At 51.6% G+C, this 19,630-nt stretch overlaps 2 protein-coding genes across 2 annotated transcripts; one reads left to right on the plus strand and one right to left on the minus strand.

Moving 5' to 3' along the window:
* Nucleotides 1-1,407: 1,407 nt before the first annotated feature.
* DUSP3 (dual specificity phosphatase 3) lies at nt 1,408-14,361 on the minus strand. Its single transcript, XM_045888826.3, has 3 exons — nt 14,168-14,361; nt 11,354-11,580; nt 1,408-5,246 (listed from the first exon to the last, which is right to left on the minus strand). Exons 1-3 carry the CDS (start codon nt 14,290-14,292, stop codon nt 5,041-5,043), a joined length of 558 nt encoding a protein of 185 aa, XP_045744782.1. The 5' UTR covers nt 14,293-14,361; the 3' UTR covers nt 1,408-5,040.
* A 1,684-nt stretch (nt 14,362-16,045) lies between these two features.
* On the plus strand, nt 16,046-19,026 carry CFAP97D1 (CFAP97 domain containing 1). The gene is made up of 5 exons (XM_045888824.1): nt 16,046-16,169; nt 16,697-16,767; nt 17,035-17,153; nt 18,125-18,248; nt 18,970-19,026. The coding sequence occupies exons 1-5, from the start codon at nt 16,046-16,048 to the stop codon at nt 19,024-19,026; spliced, it is 495 nt and encodes a 164-aa protein (XP_045744780.1).
* Nucleotides 19,027-19,630: the final 604 nt, after the last annotated feature.

A 19,630-nucleotide genomic window follows, 5' to 3' on the forward strand; every position in this document is an offset into this window, starting at 1 on the left:
CTCCTCCCTCTCCTGCTCTCTGTCTCTCATTCTCTCTCTCAAAATAAATAAATAAATAAAATCTTTAAAAAAAAAAAAAGAGTTGCACACTCCCACTGAACCAGCCAGGCACCCCCCCGCCCCCGTAAAATTACACAAGCAAGCACAGAACAATCCTCCTTAGCTTTGATACAGTGCCATCACAACAGATGACAGAAATTAACAGGATATTAAGCAGATAAACTGCAACTGTTATTCATAAGTCTCATTTCAACATGCTGTGCTCATTAAAGCAGCCTGTACCTTTAAAATTAGAGTAGACAGAAATCACAGCACACCATACACAACGGAATGCTAGGTAGCTAGTAAAACGAATGGTGCTATAAGAAACAACGGTTTGTTAGGCACAAAAGCAAATGCAGAACATTTTCCATGGAGATCTCTAATACACAGACACATGTATGTGTACTTACATATGCATGGGATTTTTCTTTTTTTTTTTTTTTTTTTAAGATTCTATTTATTTGTCAGAGAGAGCGAGCAAGCACAAGCAGAGGGAGAAGAAGGCTCCCCCCTGAGCAGGGAGTGGGACTCGATCCCAGGACCCCGGGATCATGACCTGAGCTGAAGGCTGACGCTTCACCGACTGAGCCACCCAGGTGCCCCACAAAGAGTTTTTTTTCTGTCAGGGAGAAAAGGCACCCAACTCTCTTTTGAGTTTTTTATTCAGAGAAAAAAAGCCAATGCTTACTATAAGGGAGATAAAGGCTAATGGCGGAGTTTAAGGCATCTGGGGGCAGGGCTATGTTTTGGGGCCTGCCCATTTGCAGGACCATTCAAGCCCTAATCATCTTCATGTGAAGCCAGCTTGAGATTGTCACCCCCAGTCTCCTACTCTCTTAGGAACATAGATCTACCTCCCTCATTTAGGATGGGCCTCTCTATTCAAGAATATTCCAGTCAATTATCCCTCAAAAAAGCTGTAGTTTTTTAGAAACTAAACAAATAAAAAGATTATTCCTATCACGGGAAATTTCTGGTACTGGCAAGATAAGTTTAATCAACATCTACTGCATAAACATAATCATCTAGGGACTGAGAATGAGTTCGGGAGGGTTAATTTTTATTTCATTTTATTTTTTTAAACATTTTATTTATTTGACAGAGAGAGACACAGCGAGAGAGGGAACACAAGCGGGGGGAGTGGGAGAGGGAGAAGCAGGCTTCCCACGGAGCAGGGAGCCCGATGTGGGGCTCGATCCCAGGACCCCGGGATCATGACCTGAGCCGAAGGCAGACGCTTAATGACTGAGCCACCCAGGCGCCCGGGAGGGTTCATTTTTAGATGATACTTATTTTTGAAAGTTAGACAAAAGCAAATGTAAGCGCATCAGAGAAAATCAGCAGTGATAAGGACAAAAAAGACCATTTCTAGGTAATGTAAGACATTTATTTTGGTTACAGTTAGTGCTTTAACACTGATTGGTGATACAACAGACATTAAACTTACTTTCCTTTAAAACCAACTTAATACCTTCCCCTTTTCTGTCCAGGAAACTCACGCTTTCACAATCAAATTACCCTGAAAGCTGACAGGAGATAAATTAAGCTTCCAACGGCTCTGCTCTCTCAGCTGGAGAGGGCTTCTACTTCCAATCAGGATAAAGTCTTGACTTGGTAAGACCCACACTGTTGGCTCTTCAGTGGTTCTTGATACCGGTTTTACGACAGAAAATCTCCTGCGAGGAAAGCGCATATCTTCCTATTATAAGATCAGTGCTTATTTGGATTAAAACATTAGCATCTTAACATTAACTTGTGACACAAAAGGGCACCAACATTCCCTTTCAAAAAGCATCCATCACCATGGGTGGAACACAGTGCCACCTGCTGGTCGTCATATTATTACATCCCCTGTAATTCCCAGGTGGCGGTAAATTCCAGGTGGGGATTCTGAGAATCCTACAGTGTCAGAGCCAAAAGGACCTTAGAGGCCTTCTAGATGAGTCCCCTGGTCTGACAGATGGTGGTTTCTGCTCTCCAGATAACTCAGAGTGGCAGAGAAACAGACCAGCCTGTGGAAAGTGTACTGCTTTTAGACTTGAGTAGAAAACCATTTGGTGCTCTAATTTGACCTAGGTGGGGGTCTGCTAGTCAAAGAAAGGGATCAGGTCAGGGGGGAGGGTAAGGGCACCCTGAGTTCCTATTCCATCACTTCCCAGGGGTAGAAAGCCATCCAGAAACAGCTTCCACTGGCCGTGGGCACGTGCTGGCTCTTACACAATAGAATTTTATTTTAACTCAAAAATTAGGAGCTAGATCTCATGAAGTAAAGATAGGGTTTCTGGGGCCAAAGACTACCAAGAAATCCCCAGTTATCAGCATAAAAGTAGCCCCCAAGTAAAGGCAGTAATTCTCCCAATGACCTGTTCTCCCTCATGCCCCCACAGAAAGGCCTTCCAGAGGTCCTGGCTAACTAGCCTGAGTAGCTATGGCTGTCCTATGGAGTGACCACTTCCTGAGCGTGGGAGGGGGAGCCCTCGCCCCAGTCCCGGAGCCTCTTCCAGAAGTAGAGCGGAAAGCTCCAACTTAGGGATGCTACATGCATCCTGGAGGAAGAGCCACACATTCTAACCGAATCGGGGACCCATGCTTTTTGCTTCCTTTTCCTGGAGCCGGGATGGGTTTGTATCAACTCCCTCCCCGCCTCTTCCAGACACCCCCCCGCCCTGCCGTGGCACCCCAGCTTGAATGGTTGTACTCCGTCTACAAAACTGGCTCTTGCGCACACGGGCTGGGTCAAGGGCATATGCAGTGCACCTGGACACTCCCAGGGGGCTCCTTCCTTGGCAAGGAGCGTAGTATGGGACAAAGGATTCAGCTTCAGGGAGCAGCAAACCTGAAATCTGGCCTCAGCTCTTCCTTAGAGCCGGCACAGCCCAGGTGCCATGCCCTCCATCAGTCCGAACCCCAGTTCCTTTTTCTTAAAAGGTCACAATACATGAATAAGCTCTACCAACTTGACAGGGTTATTGGAAGGATCAAGTTAGATTAAGTGGGATGGTTCTCTGGAAACTGAGGTGAGGTGCACGGGTTAGAGGATGGCCATTTTACTGAGGTGGGTCTATGTGGGCAGTCCGGTATCTGGAAAAGGCGACAGATCCTGGTTTGTTCAGGGTGGCTGTGGTCACAGAGGAAAGGGACCGTCCAGGCCCCGCACTGCTGGCCCTGTGGCGGGAGAGGCCACGACACTCGGGAGCAAGGCCCTGTGGCACCCTGCTTCTCCTCGTCTAGCCGGACGCCCCTGGTCAACTCTGAAAAAGGCACATTCCCCACCTCGACAGGTTAGCACTGCCTGAATTTCCATTTACCACTGAATTTTAAAGACTCGACTAAAGTCCTTGGTTTTTCATTTCTGCTAAGACTCCTTTTGCAAATCCTTGCAAGTGATCCTACCATGAATTCAGGTTTCTGGGAGCTTGATACACCTGCCAGAACAATACCCTACATATATCTGGGGCTCAAAAAAAAAAAAAATGTTTAATTCAGCCAGCTGTTCTAGACCTCTTGTGCTAGGAGCTGGGGGGGATGGCTGAGAACCACCTCCCCTGCTGTTGGGGAACCTGAAGACGACAGGAGTGCATCACTTTCCATGGCAACAGTCATTTGAAGTCCTAACAAGACTATGTTCAAAACAAAACTCCTAAATTCTGACGAATGTGCACACACGCGTGAGCGTGAATGCTGTGCATTCTGACGTCATCCTGAAATTAGTCCTAAAAAAAGGTGGTTCCAGTTGGTATGTTTGCTCTACCGCCAGTAAAGTCTCCATTTGGAGGCTCCGCCGTGTTTCATTTCGGCCTGGCTGAGTCATTTTTGCTCTTAGGGCTCCAGGATCTTTCTTGGCACCACAGAGCCCTAAGAACTACCTAAAAGTGGGTGGGGTGAGAGCCTGCTCCTCCATCCTCTGGCTGTGTTTTTGACACACACCCCCCTACACACCCACACACCCACCCTGTAATCGGCCAACCTCCTCCTTCTGTCCTTGGAATAGCAACCAAGACAAAAAGCAGTTAAGCATGAGTGGTCTGAGCTTGCCAACACTGTAATTCAGGACAAAACCTCTGTAATTCTTCAAATGGTGGGGTTTTTAAAAAGGCTGGAACTTCAACACCCTGTTTTCTAAAATAAAATAAAATAAAATAAAATAAAAAAATAAAAACAAAATAGAATAGAATAAAACCATGCCCAAAGGCATCGCTCTTCTAACAATCCAAGTGACTGAGAGCAGTCCAAGGGAAATATTCCAAAGCAGCGGATTCTGAATGCAAGCCCTCCAAAGATTCGCATTTGAGAAACTATGGACTTACAGGAGTCCTCCAGGGGAATGTCTGCCCACCTGATGGCCTCTTTGTTTGGGTATCTTTAATCCTACTGAAATACTTAAAATGCAGTCTCTTCATGGGAATTTCCACCCACTAACTGCCGGCCACGGGGCCAGCTTCAGACCTCACAACGTGCCTCTGCCTATGAACAAGGTGTGGGCGGTGGGGAGGAGCCGGGGGACACAGGCATGGTGGGGAGAGAGGGGCCTGCGTTTGCATAGTTCCCTTACAGGGCTCGAGGTGCTGAGGTCCCCACTCAGGAGAGGACCCAGGGGTGGGTGCCAGGGAGCGGGGGAGGGAGGCAGGGGGCAACGGAGGTCAGGAGGGGCCCCTGGGGGCATCTCGAGCCTTATACTCCCACAGACCTCCTGCCTTGGGCCATCCAGGAGAAACATGCACATCACAGGCCTTCCCCCTCTGTGCCCCCACCTCAGGGAGAGGGCATCATAAACTGTAGGCACAGGACACACCAGGGAGCGACAATGCCTTCCTTAGCAAGCTTCTTTATATGCTCCCCAGGGGGAAAGTGGCCCAGGGCTGTGTTGGGACAGACTTGTGGGCAAGTGCCTGGTGATGCTGGGAGCAGGTTACACTGTGTTTCCTAAACATGGTGGCTTGGGGCACCTGGACCAGGGCTTCCCCTCCCTGCCTCTAGACAAGAGGCAGCAGGAGTGCCCTAGAGTTTCAACTTCCCCTCCTTGACTAGTTTGTCATTGAGCTGGCAGAGTTGGGCCAGGAAACCATCGTTGGGGCCGATCTCACGGTTCTGCCTCACGATGCTCAGGGCAGACTTGACATCCATCTTCTGACGCATCATGAGGTAGGCGATAACGAGGGTTGGGGAGCGGCTGTAACCTTCCCGGCAGTGGACGAGGACCCGGCCTGAAAAAGAAACAGGGGTTGGGGCGCCTGGGTGGCTCAGTTGGTTAAGCGACTGCCTTCGGCTCAGGTCATGATCCTGGAGTCCCTGGATCAAGTCCCGCATCGGGCTCCCTGCTCAGCGGGGAGTCTGCTTCTCCCTCTCCCACTCCCCGTTTGTGTTCCCTCTCTCGCTGTGTCTTTCTCTGTCAAATAAATAAATAAAAAATCTTTAAAAAAAAAAAAAAAAGAAACAGGGGCACACAAGCTGGAGCTGGGGCCGTCCGCACACAGCCCGACTCGAGTCAGAACTCTTCCGGGGCAGCGCCAGTGAAAAGTACAACAAGACGCCCTTGTATCCCCACCCGTGTGGAAAAAGATGGAAAACACAGAGCATCAGTGAGGATGTGGAGAAGCAGGACTTCTCTCTCCGGCTGTGCAGGGCAGGGCTGTCACTCTGGCCGATGGTGGGGCCGTACGTACTCAAGTGGAACGCATGCAAGCCCTACGGCCCAGCGGGGAGGTGCACGCGTGTCCCCAAAAGACACGTGCCAGAATATTCAGAGGGCGGCGCTGTTCATAACGGCCCCCACTGGCAGCTCCCAAAGGCCCATCAATAGCAGGACAGATAAATAACAAGAAGGAGGGGTGCCTGGGCCACTCAGGCACCCCTGAATTTGGTATTTCCATCAAAAGCAAAACATATGCGGCCACTGGGTGGCCCAGTCGGTGAAGCATCTATCTGCCTTCGGCTCAGGTCATGATCTCAGGGTCCTGGGATCGAGTCCTGCTCAGCAGGGAGTCTCTGTTTCTCCCTCTGCTCCTACCCCCACTCATGCTCTCTCTCTCTCTCCCTCCCTCTCTATCAAATAATAAAATAAAATCTTAAAAAAACAACATAGAAATGACCCAGATGTCCACCAGCAGGTGAACAGACAAACTGGGACACACCCGCAAGATGGAAAAACTCGTCAGCATTAAACAGGAAAGAGCTACGGCCACGTGCAGCCACACGGATGGAACTCACAGCAATTATACCGAGAGGGGCCAGGCCAAGAAAGCGAACCCGCCGCGTAATTCCATGTATACAAAAGTCTACAAAACGTACACTCATGTCTGGTGACAGAAAGCAGAGCCGTGGTTGCTTAGGAAAGGAAGGCGGAGGGGACGGAGGGGAGGGATCACAGAGGCACCTGAGGAAACGCCAGGGCTGGGGGGTGACAGGCGGGCCCACTATTGCGCTTGCGGTGATGGTCTCACAGGTGTGGACCTATGTCAAAATGTCAAAGTGTAGGCTTTTTTTTTTTTTTAAAGATTTTATTTATTTGACAGAGAGACACAGCGAGAGAGGGAACACAAGCAGCGGGAGTGGGAGAGGGAGAAGCAGGCTTCCCAGGCTTCCTGCCAAGCAGGGAGCCCAATGTGGGGCTCGATCCCAGGACCCTGGGATCATGACCTGAGCCGAAGGCAGACGCTCAACGACTTAGCCACCCAGGCGCCCCAAATTGTAGGCTTTAAATACTTGTGATTTGTTGAATGTCAATTATACCTCAACAAAGCAGTTTAGGAAAATAAAAGGAACATGCATGTCAAATACAAACACAGGGACAGAAAAATCAAAACACACAAACAAAAACACCCTCTCACGCCGGCCCCCCTCCATGGCCCACTAGGCCTGATGCAATCCGGCCCCCCCTTCTGAAGTCATCTCCTCCTCTCTGTCTCTACAGACAGCGGGCCTCTCAGCCTGCAAACCTCTTTCCCCAGGTGTCTGCTCCCCGACCCACCCTCTCTAAAGCCACAACCCCCCCCACCCCGACTCCCAGCCCTTCCCCCACCGCTGCTTTAGCGCCCCCCCGCCATACAGGCCGGAAATCTTTTTTCACTTGTTTGCTGTCAGCTTCGCCTGAAAAGGGGAAGCTCCACAAGGCAGGGGCGTCTGACCGTTTTGCTCCCCGCTGCATCCCCAGCATTTGGTGAAAGAAAGCATCAGCAAGTCCCAGCACATTGCATTTCCACTGGGGGGGGGGGGCCTGGGACCCACAAGCCTTGGCTTCTCTCGGCCATCACCCCTCCCACCACAGAGCCTTAGTTCAGGTCCTCATCACCCTCACCTCCACCCCCTCCACACCTCCAAACAGAGCTCTCGCTTTACCCTCACCACCACCAATCCACACTGCCCCCAGAAGCCGGAAGGGGCTTTCTAAAATTCAAATACAACCTGTCACCCTTTGCAGGACTTCTAGTCTCCAAGGTATGGCTTATAAGGCCAAGTGCCCACAGCCCTGATACCTTCCCATGCTTTTCCACATCTGCACGTGTCATTCCCTCTACCTGGAACATAGTCTCTCTCTTGGCCACCTGGCAAACTCCTACTCATCCCTTAAAACCCCAGTTCAAGTATTTCCTTTGTCAGCATAGGGATTTAGAACCAAAATCTTTGGGGCGCCTGGGTGGCTCAGTTGGTTGAGCGTCTGACTCTTGATTTCGGTTCATGTCACAGTCTGAGGGTCATGAGACTGAGCCCTGCGCCGAACCTCCCCCCTCCCCCCTCCCCGAGGGGCACATGTGCACACACACTCTCTTTCTCTCAAATAAATAAATAAATACATCTTTTTTTGAGAGAGAGAAAGAGCATGTGCGTGTGTGAGCCAGGGACGGGGGCTAGGAGGTGGGGGGGCAGAGGGCTAGGGAGAGGGGAAGCAGACTCCCTGCTGAGCGCAGAGCCAGAGGCAAGGTTCCATCTCAGGAACCTGAGCTCATGACCTGAGCCAAAACCAAGAGTGCGACTCTCAATTGAATGAGCCACCCTGGCGTGCTGAAAAATAAATCTTAAAAAAAAAAAAAGAACCAAAACCTTTGAAGTCATATGAATGTGGGTTTAACTTTTAACTTGCTGGTTGCGATGGTTACATGTGTCAACTCGGCTTGTCTACCATGCCCAGTTGCTTGGGCAAACACTAGTCTAGAAGGTATTTCCTGGATGTAATTAACCCAACTATCAGCTGACCTTCAGTAAAGGAGACTGCCCTTAATCAAGTGGATGGGCCTCACCCAATCAGTTAAAGATCTTAAGAGCAAAAAGTGAGGTTCGCTGGAGAAGAAAAACTTCTGCCTCAAGGCTATAATAAAGAAGCCTGGCCCCGAATTTCCAGCCTGCCACTCTGCCCTACAGATTTCAGATTTGCCAGATCCTACAATCATGTGAGCCCATTCCTTAAAATAAAAATACCTATTTATTCTATTGGTTCTGTTTTGCCCACCAGTACACTGCTTATGAACTCTGTGACCCACCTAACCCCCCACACTTCGATTTCCCCATCCGTGTTAATACTACCCATTGCACAGTGTTGTTAGGGGACTGAAGGAGGCGTCATATAAGGCCCTTAGGCTAATGCCTGGCATATGCAAGCACTCAATAATGAACTCCTAGCCAGCAACAGGAGTCGTCTGGTGGCGCCCAGAACCTTCCACGACAGCGGCCTGGGCTCTGTACCACTGCTGGCCACACATAGATCTACCCTCCTCCACCAGACTGTGTATGCCTTACAGGCAAGGGCTGTGGGGTATTGATTTCTGGAGGCCCTCCAACCTCTTGTACGCACTTGGTGCTCAATAAGTATTTGCTGACTAGCCAAGTGAATGATTATCCACCAATGCCTCCATCCTGCCATTATTTTGAAGGAAATCTGCTGGCCCAGAATCAGACAGAGTCTCTTCTGTTCCCATCACCCTACCCCCAAAACAGGACTCTATTCTCCCCGTGCCTCCCAAGCAGGAAGGGGGAGTCCGCCACTCTCCTGCCCATTCCCTCTCTAGCCAATATACCCAAAGGATGCGCAGTGGGGTTCTCCCTGCCCAGGCCCTGGCAAGGGGACCCTCTGCAGAGCCACTGCCTCACCACCTGGTAGATACTCAGCTGCCCAGGACTCACAGAGCCGACGGGGAAGGAGAAGGTCTGACTCCCATCCCTCCAGGCCCCACCCAGATAACACCTCCTCCATATAAGCCTCCCTTGATCCAGCCAGGAAGTGATTGCTTCCTCCTCTGAGCACTCCTGGCTCATCCCACTTCTCCAAAGTGAGGGGCGCCTGGCTCCCCTGAGCCCTGCACCCTGCGGGAGGCCAGTGGCCTTCTGTTCACTCACTCAGCCAGTCAATCCTAGAGGCATTTACACTTGGCATCAGAGCCCACGGAATTCATTTTTGTCACTCACTCGGTAATTATTTGCAGTGTATGTGCTACGCGCCCAATGCTACATCGCGTGCTGGGGAGACAGACAGGGACGGAGTGGACCCAGCCTGAGGGCAGGCTTCATTGAAGACAGAACACTATGCCCGGTGCTAAGGCACAAGGTGGAGTTTGCCAGAAGACAAGGGAGGGAGAGGCAGAGAGAACTTTCCAGACTGACAACTTAGCCCATGCCACCTCCTGCTAAGGCAGGAGGTCACAAGAATTCAAAGTCTGTTCCTAGTGGTAGGGGAAGGGGAAACAAAGTCAGAAAGCTCTAAGTTCCCCAAGTGGATGACCAATCCACATACAAGAAGAGCAAAATCCATCCCCTTGGGGCGCCTGGGTGGCTCAGTCGTTAAGCGTCTGCCTTCGGCTCAGGTCATGATCCCAGGGTCCTGGGATCGAGCCCCACATTGGGCTCCCTGCTCGGCGGGAAGCCTGCTTCTCCCTCTCCCACTCCCCCTGCCTGTGTTCCCTCTCTCGCTGTCTCTCTCTCTGTCAAATAAATAAATAAAATCTTAAAAAAAAAAAAAAAAATCCATCCCCTTAACTGGGCTGCTTGTTCCCATCTACACAGGAACTCAGTACAGCCGGAATGGAGGGGGTGACATACACGAGACCGTGAAGGACCATGAAGGGGCTGACAATAGAGCCTGCAGATTTCCCGGGTGATAAAACTTCCCTCCTGAGCCCCAGACATGAGATAACCAGCGTCTAGTCCACACTGGTCACTGGAAATCATTCCAGGGGGAGGCTGCTGGGCACAAGAAGCAGAGACAGGCCAGAAGCAGGGGGACAAGGCCGACTGCACCTTCACGGGGCTCACCTCCCCCTGAGAAGGCTGTGGGTCAGGGAGGAAGAGGCTGGGGGATGCAGCCTGAAGGTAAAGGCAGACACTGAGAGGAACAAGCTAAAAGCAGAAAGGGCAGGTGGCCCGGCCCGCTCAACTGATGTCTGCCCTCTGCCTTCTAGGGCTTCCCCCGGGGGGGCGGCCTGCCTGCCTGCCAGGGCCTCAGCAGTTCTCCTTCAGTCTTAGATTTGTGCTGCAGGAAGCATTTAGAAAGTGGCTGGAAGATGTGGCCTGTGGGCCGTAGCTTGCCAAGCACCAGCCTAAGCCAGTCATGGCTGCCCCATTCCCCCGGCCGGGCACTCATGTAAGCCAACTCCAGCCAGTGAGATGTGAGAACCCCACTGAGGGGTTTCTCAGGAGCCTTCTACTTGCTCTTTATTTTTATTTACTTATTTTTAAGATTTTATGTATTTATTTGAGAGAGAGAGAGCATGAGCCGGGCAGAGGAGCAGAGGGGGAGGGAGAAGCAGACCCCCTCTGCTGAGCAGGGAGCTCGACACGGGGCTCGATCCCAGGACCCTGGGATCATGACCTGAGCTGAAGGCAAGACGCTTAACCGACTGAGCCACCCAGGTGCCCTTCTACTTGCTCTTTAAATAAAGGAAGAAACATGAGGAAGAGATGGCTGCCAGGTCTTTTGCTGTACTTCGTCCTGCCAGGGTGTGGTGACTGGGTCTGCCACTGCCATCTTGGGACCACTAGGGGAGAGCCCGGAAGGTGGCGGGGGGGGAAGATGCCGCCACTGAGCTGCTGAATCAACCAGCCCCAGAGCTCCAACACCTCAGCACTTCTTATCACAGAAGATAAATCGTTACTGCTGCACCTATTTGAATTGGGGGCATGGCGGGGAGTGGCTAGAAATGAACTCCCAAAGTCCACTCAAACACCAGGACCCCAGAGGCTGCCACTGGGAGAAAGGTTTGTACATCTTGTGTAACGTGGGGCCTCTTGACAGGTTCCAGGAGGAAGCTGGCTGTGGGCCTGTTTTCTAGAAAAAAAGTCTAGTCAAAGCTGCCTTGCCTTGTTCCCTGGACTGCAGGTGACTTACCATTCTTTTGAGCCAAGGCCTGGTCGATGAAGTCTGCAGCCCTTTCAAAGTAGGCGCTGAGGTTGAACTCCTGCGTGTCGTTGGCCTTGATGCCCAGGTAGGTGATACCGGAGTCCTTGTAGAAGTTGGCATTGGTGTTGACGTGCATGAAGGACCTGCCCTCAGCAGCATTCAGCACATGGGTGATGCCTAGTTTCTGCAGCTTGGGGATGTCTTGTGCCACAGACCTGGACAGGAGACAGCAACAGGGGATGATTAACTCACCAACTGGCAGCCCCGGGGGGGAGGAAGATGGAGGAGATTCTAAGTCTCCTGGCAAAGCTAGGAATTGTCCACGCTTGGCCCCTGCCGGCTTCCCCTCATCTTATGACCCACCTCCCTCCCTCCAGGCATATCTAATTACCCGCAGCTTCCCCAAATAGCTGGGGCGTTTCATGCCCATGTTGTTCCCTCTCTCTGGAATGCCCTTCTAGAGCTTCTCCATGGACACACACCCTCTCATTTTTCACCACCCTCTGCAGTATGTCCCAATCGCCCCTCCATCCCATCTGGCATCATGCTCCCCTATCCTGTGGTGGTCATACAACCCAGTGGCTCAAAATGGGCTCTAGAGCCAGACTGCCTGGGTCTGAATCCAACCCTCAGACTTACCAGCCAGGTGACCGTGAGCAAGCCACTAACCTTTTGGTGACTCAGTTTCCCTGTCAGTCAAATGGGGCTGATACCCCCTGGGCTGGCTGTGTTAAATGAGCGGTCCTATAGACAGAGCGTGACACTGTGGTCCGTGCTCTTCTAATGCCTGATTGTGCTTATTTGTTTTTGAGCTCCTAGAGGGAGTAACCCGGTCTGCCTGCCCAGCACCTGCTACAGCACGTAGCACGCAGTAGGTGCTGAGTGACTATGTAGTGAATCAGTGAAAAAGAAGGACATCAGCGCATCCGAGGCAGCCTCCTTCCTTGGATCACAAAGTACGGCAGCCCCTCCAGTCCCCGGAGGGACCTTTCCGCCACAGAGCACTAGCCACGTCTCTGAAGCCCTCCTGGGTGAGTAAGCACTTGGGGACCGAGTGGCGCCAACAGAACTCTGGGGGTTATAAAACATTTGATCTGAATAGTCAAAGGGCTCCTTTATTTCATCTCCCAACAACATCCCAATTCAAACAGCAGTTATACTTTACAAAACGCTTTCTCCGACTCGATGGCGTCTGCCTGTCACAGCAGCCTGTGAGGAAGCAAGGCCTGGGCTTGAGCTCCGGCCCCACAGGACGGTGGGAGGATGAGCCGTGGGTCACACGGGCGACTGGCGGCTGAGCTGGGAGGAGGCCTGACACCAGCCCTGCTCTGTCCCCCCCCCCACTCTGCCTGTCATGTCCACATCAACTGCATAGCCCGAGTTCTAGAAAATGAGGCTCACACAGGCTCCTCTCTGCCTGTGAGCCCTGATTTGGTTCAGGGGGGCTCCCAATGGGCAGGGAGCACTTGTTGGCTCCCTGCTGAGTGCCCCCCTCAACACACCCCTGGCCAGGTCAAAGCCAGATTCATTAATTAGGCAGGGGATGTGTTTTTCTACAGTGGCCTTCAGCACTGGCCACTCTGGCTGCCACCAGACATTCACAACCTCGGTTTCCACCCAGGAAGTAGGGGCAGCTGAATGTGCCAAACTGTCCGAGAGCACAGGGTCCCTGAGGGTGCCACGGCTACTTGCTGCTTGGGTGTCTGGACAGGGCACTGTCCTCAGAACTCTGCAATTCCCTGAGCCCTTTGGCTGAGGCTCTGGGGCTGTTGCAGCTGTCCCTGCTCACGAGGCTGCACATGGTTGTAAGGCAGTGGTTGATTAAAAAAACAACTCTGAAGGTGAGCTCCCATTCACCTCCCTTGTGGATTACAAATTCAACATTGCTATATTACTATCACCATGAATGTGCACTGCAAGTGCCTGACACAGAGTAGGTGCTCCATACGGTGAATGAAGGGATGGAGTGGATGAGACCTGTCCCCCATGAAAGTGGGATCTGCCCTATGGACCCCTGTTAGCCCCGCGAGGACCCCCGTTTTTGTGGCAGCCCTCAGCAGGGTAAGCAGCAGGTTCTAGTACAGGACAGGGATACAGACATGAACGAGACGTTGACCCTGTCCTCACAGTCCCTCAACCACCCTGGGCCACCATTTCCTCCTGGATAAAAGGAGAGAAGGAAGTTAGTTCCGGGTTTCCAACACGCAGAGCCTGGCCCATAGAGCGTAGGGCGTCGGTAAATCAAACCCTATCTGGAAGGCAGGGGAAGGAGCGAGGGAACCCCGGCCCAGCTCTCCGGATCCCTCATTTGGAGTATTTCGATTCCTTGATCTAGCCTATCCAGCCAGGAAAGTTCCACGCCCGATGTGTGACGTCAGCCAGTTGCCATGGCAGCGAAGGCAGACATTCCGCGGTGACCTCACTGCAGAACCAGGCAGCTGTCACATGACGCGCGGGCTGGAGACCGGCCGGGTGACAGAGGGCCACCTGTTAAGTGATCACGGTAGCCCGACCCCGCCCAAAGCCGAGCCCCTAGCGGGCGACGGCTTCGGGCCGGACGCCCGGCTGGCTAGCGTCCCAAGATCCGGGCCCCCCGCGAGGGGGAGGACCGCGCGGGGCCGGGGCGGGATCTAGCCCCTCCGCTCCCCGCGCGGGGGCGGCCGGCGACTCCAGCCCCTGCCCGGCCCCCGCGGTGCTCCCGGAGGGCGACCACGCCCCGCACCGCCCCCCCACCCCCCCCGCACGCCCGCGACGCCCCCACCCCTGCTTTCGGGTGGGCGGGGCGCCCCAGCGGCGACTCACGCGTTGCCCACGTAGATCCTGGGGGTGACCTCGTTGCAGGGCTGGCTCGGCAGGCTGTAGCAGCCGCTGCCGTCCGACAGCAGGTCGTTGAGATCCTGCACCGAGAGCTCGAACGGGCCGGACATGGCGGCTGCCGGGCCCTGCACGCCGGGGCAGCAGCCTGCGCGGGGAGAGCCGCCGGGTCAGCTGGGCGGGGGCTCCCGAGCCGGGACCCGCCCCGTCCCGCCCCGGAGGCGGGCCCGCCGGGCGCGGGAAAAGGCGGAGCGCGGACGCTAGGCGCGCTCCGCTCCCCGCAGGCAGGCGCGGCGCCGGGGGCTGCGCGGACGCTCTGGGGGGGCCCCGGGCCTGTTGCCCGCCCCCCCCCCGGCGGAGATGGCGCCACCCGGGAGTTTCAGGGGTCCTCGGCCCACCCCCAGCTGAGGCCTTTCCTGCATCGTTAGAAATGGGGAAGTGCAGTAACTTCATTGGATTAAACGCAGAGCGCAATAAATGTTCCCACTGAACGGGGTACACACAGGTGTCGCTTAGTTTTTGCAGGATTACCGGGATACCCGATTCCGCTTGTGAGCTGATCTGCCTGCTGCGGACCAGCGGCCTTGACATCACCCGGGAGCTGGTCAGAAATGCGAAATCTCCGCCCCAGCCCAGCCCCGCTGAATGAGAATGTGCATTTTACAGGCCCCCCCTGGGGATCCTTAGAAAGGTTAAAGTTTGGGAAGCCCAACTCTGAGGCACATTTCTTCCAACATCTACTGGGAGTCTGCGCTGGGCTTCAAAGCTTGGACTCTGTGCAACCAGGCTTGGCATTGCGGCCCTGGCAAATCCACCTCTCTGAGGCTGCTTGCTGGGGGGAAAACATGGGGATACTAGGACCTAACTCCTAGGGTTGTTTGAAAGATTAAGTGTGACACTCAAGGAAAGCGCCCCGCGAGCACTCAGTAGGTGTTCTCCCTCTACATCACAAGAACTGAAAACTCTTCAAAGATGTCAGTTTGGGAAATTAAACTAACCTAAAATTCCTGAACCAGAGTAAGGTCAGAACTCAAAATCGTCATGTTTATTAGTCGGGGCAGTTAGTTGTCTGGAACGTGAGCAGGTTTTCCGAGGTGCTACTACACCTGTCCGAGCGTGGAGATGAATCAGGCTCCTTTGCAGCCCTTCCAGGAGCAGCTGCTAGCCCGCCATGAGCCTCATCACTGTTGGCAGCCCCTCATTTGCTGAAATCCCACTAAAAGCAGAAAACAATCTCTGTCCTCCTGTTGATGGCAGATTCCCACCCCACCCCCCCACTCCTCCAAAAAGCGAATGTCCCAGGAATTTAGGAAACCCCCTATCCTGAGCCCGGCCCAGCCACTAATTTGGTTCCTGAGCAGAACAGGCTATTGCTTTGGACTTCAGGTTCCTCATCTGCAAAATGAAGAAACTGGATGAGATTCTCATTAGGGTCATCTTTCACCTCCCCCCAAAAGCTCGTGGTCTCACACCTCCAGAAGATCTACTGTGGTGGAGACCCCTCAGCTTATAGCTGAAGGTGTGTAACCAAGGCTGGATTGCTCCATCCCCACCCCCCACCTCCCACCCGGTGCCTTCCCACCCCTCCCAGCACACCACATCTTTTCCCCCTGATGGTGGTGGCATCTACATGCCAGGCAGGTGGGAGAGATTCTGAGTCTTGCCCCTCATTTTGATTTGGACCTGTGTTAGCTTTCAAACAGAAGCCCAGGGACAGCCAAGTATGCTCTGCCACTCCTCTTCCTTCCCCAAGACCTGTCCCTGATGTCATAACGGGGTAACTATGGCAACCTGTCATGGGGACCTCTAAGTACCTCACAGAGGAGCCTGGGTGCCTCATTTCTGAAGTGAGACTAGGAAGAGAAGATGAACAATTCCCTTGATTATCTAGCCTACCCTGTAATTGTTTCTAATCACAGACAGAGCACAACCTTCAGAAAGAAACTGGACTTTGGCCACTATATATTTCACAAGAATAGAATACAAATAGGTATGTGGGCAGTTGGGGCGGGACACTGCGATTAGGAGTTCTGGAAGGGTCCACACCTTAGAGATAGTGACAGTAAACCAGACCAGTACATGGCCTTGTGATGATATGGCCTTCTCTGCTGGGTTGGGTCAAGAGGACGTTGGCATCAGTGACAAAATTTATCAATGGATGGAAATGCTCACTTAAACTCTTTAAAGCCAGAGTAAGCTAGAGAGAGGGTAGGACTCCAGTGCCCAACAGGCTAGTTGTACTGGGAAAGGATGGGAGAGAATCTTTCATTGGATGCAAAGGACATTTACCTCTGTTTTAGTTGTTCTGGTCCTCACATTCTGTTATTTGTGCTGAAAACTCTTCAAAGATGTCAGTTTGGGAAATTAAACTAACCTAAAATTGCTGAACCAGAGTAAGGTCAGAACTCAAAATCGTCATGTTTATTAGTCAGGGCAGTTAGTTGTCTGGAACGTGAGGTTTCCCGAGGTAGCTAAGAGGACCCCTGTGTAGTAACGTGGCTTTCTTTTATCCTCTAGTGAAGCCTACTGTTGATACCAAACCACCAGTGACCCCCACACATCACATTTTAAAACTGAGCAAACTACAGGTATTTGTTCTTGCCATCTGCGGATGTACTTTATTGATTTTTATCGATGTCCTGAAGAGGCCCAGTTTCCCAGACATATAAATACCCTCCTCACCAAGAGATTTGTTAAGATTCCCTGTCCTTTGCACACCACCCATCCCTACGCTCTCCTCCCAGGCTCCACTGCGGCCCTCAATTTGCCCCTTTCCCACCGTCCCAGAGGAGGGTGATGCGGAGCCTTTGGGTGTTGGATGATGTGACCATGGTGGGGATGCGGTTTCTTACCAGGGTGAACAAAAGCGAATCGACAAAATCGAATATGAAAACAAGCAACTGTGTCAGAAAATCGCAAATGCCCATCGTGGCCCTGCCAAGGTGGATTGCTGGAATGAATATTTTTCCAAGAGGTAGTGTTCTCTCTCCTCTCTTCATGTTTGGGAAGTCAAAATTGACTTTGCCCTTGTTGGATTTTAGTGCGAGGTTCTCCTGAGCAGGGGGTGTACTCGAGAGAAGGTATCTTGATGGTAGCCAGAGACCAGGTTAAGGAGAATGAAAACTATCCAAAACGGGGACCTTTCTCTAGTGGTAAAGAGCTAACTTTTATTGCACCTAAGAGAATTTTTGGAGTTCTATTCAGAGTTTGTCACAAGAAAACACTGCACGCTTTTGTAAAATGGTGACCATAGCTGGGACTTTGACATGGCATTCTTAAAAATCGGTTCCTCAAATATTTCTTGAGGAACTACTATGTGCTAAGTGCTATGAATACAAAGATGAAATGAGATATATATGTTTCCTAGCCTCGAAAAACTCAAGACCTGTTAGGGGAGACTTTTCTGTAAATAATAATGCAGTGTAGACAGGGCTACAAAAGAAGTGTATGCAAGGGAAAGAATTTGGTCGGTGTGTGTGTGTGTGTTTGTGTGTGTAGGAGGGCGTGTCAAGATGCCTTTCCTATATCCTGTGTATCTGAAACCGTTGAAAGGTGAGATGAGGTGAAGCAAAACTTGTCACCAGCCTTTTGTGATGTGTCCATAGGCAAGACCTTCCCCCGTCATATAAACCAGACATTCTCAGTCCTGGTTTCACATAATTATTGCTGGGGTGCTTTTACAAAATGCCAATGCCCAAGGTGCACCCAGACCAATAAAGTAGAATCTTCTAGTGGACATCAGGGTTGAGAACCACTGATAGAAACCTGCCAATGTTGTGCACGGACCCCAAAGCGTAGTCTAGTTCAACAGGTGTGGGGGGGTGTCTCAGGGCTCAGCAGGAAAGTCTGTTCCCTGCACTTAGGCAGCCTGGGTTTATGACATCACGACTTCATCCAAGAAGGGAATTTTATTCTCCAGCCATCTCAGGATTTTGTGTTTTTCAGCTTAAACAGAGAAACAAGGAACCGGGAACTAGTGAGAATCACCATGGAAAACCAGGGCATTCTGAAGAGGCTTGGTGATCGCAAACCCCACTATGACCGCAGGTTGTCCGAGATGGACTGGCAGGCACGTGGCTACTCTGAGCCCCTCCCTTGCACCCATACAGTTCGTCTGTGTTCAGAGTAGAGTCAGTCTCAGAAGAGACCCCCTAAGCGGCTGAGGGAGAGATCATGCAAAATGCAGCAACTGGTAAAAGAGAAAGCACCCAGAGCAAACAAAGCTAACGACAGGAGCGAACCATCCAGGAGCTAATCCATTTGCTCCTTGGATAGCAAAACCACCATGCATCAGTTTCAGAAACTATCTGGTAGCATCTTCCCTCAAGCTTTAATTCATTAAAAAAAAAAATACTGAATGTACAAGCAAAAAGGAGGAAGGGGGGTGCCTGGGTGGCTCAGTTGGTTAAGTGACTGCCTTCGGCTCAGGTCATGATCCTGGAGTCCCGGGATCGAGTCCCACGTCGGGCTCCCTGCTCAACAGGGAGTCTGCTTCTCCCTCTGCCCTCTTCCCTCTCGTGCTCTCTGTCTCTCATTCTCTCTCTCTCAAATAAATAAATAAAATCTTTAAAAAAAAAAAAAAGGAGGAAGGGTACATGATTTCCTTCATTTAGGAACAACTCTTCAAGAAGGAAAAAAAGAAAAAAAGCCTTCTGCGATCTTTTTAACCGCCCCCCACCCCCCGGCTTTGGTCTGTAAGCCTTTCCTAAGCCAGCCTTAGGAGCTAGACCTTCAGCTTTAGTACCAGCCCCGTGGCATTGACATAAATCTTTCTGATTTTTCCCTTCAAGAATTCAAGGCGCTATATCAAAAATACAACAAGATATCTTCTCTCCCAAGATGAATAGGTATGTCTTAACACGGCTGCTTCTTACTGGGAAATACAGTGATCATGGTTGATAGCAAAGCCCTAAGAACTACACAGATGGAGCACAAGGGACCCAGTTAAAGGGATGGATTTTTGCCCTTCTGTACTATAAGGGAACTTAGAGCTCTCTGTTTCCTCTCTCCAAACGAGGAGGAAATGGCTGGCTTTTGTCATCAGCTTTGAGTCTTTACGTGAGTCTAAGGGGAAGTGATTTGTTGCAGTAAGATGTAAACAGGAGGTCTCATGGGGCTTTCTTGTTGTGCCAAAGTTACTTTACTCTGTCACTATTCAAATACGGTTGTGTTGGCATTTTGTATTATTTCACATTATTAGGAATGACTAAGTTGTGTGTGTGTGTGTTGCCCCTGGGGAGAAGGATAAATGGACACTCAGGCTTTCCAAAGAATAGTTCTGTATAATTGATGTTTCTCCATTTCTCTCCCTCTCCTCTCCCTGAATACAAGGTTACTCACCATGGAAAAGATACAAGAGAAAGCCCTAGGATTTCTTAGCTGCTTAGAATTTCAAGACACTCCTAAGTGGCTGAATGCTTAATCTTAGGATGCTACAATAAAGCTTGGAAC

The sequence above is a fragment of the Mirounga angustirostris genome, unplaced genomic scaffold, assembly GCF_029215605.1.
Source record: "Mirounga angustirostris isolate CCGP_5_RB_7025 unplaced genomic scaffold, mMirAng1.0.hap1 SCAF_17, whole genome shotgun sequence".
NCBI lineage: Eukaryota > Metazoa > Chordata > Mammalia > Carnivora > Phocidae > Mirounga > Mirounga angustirostris.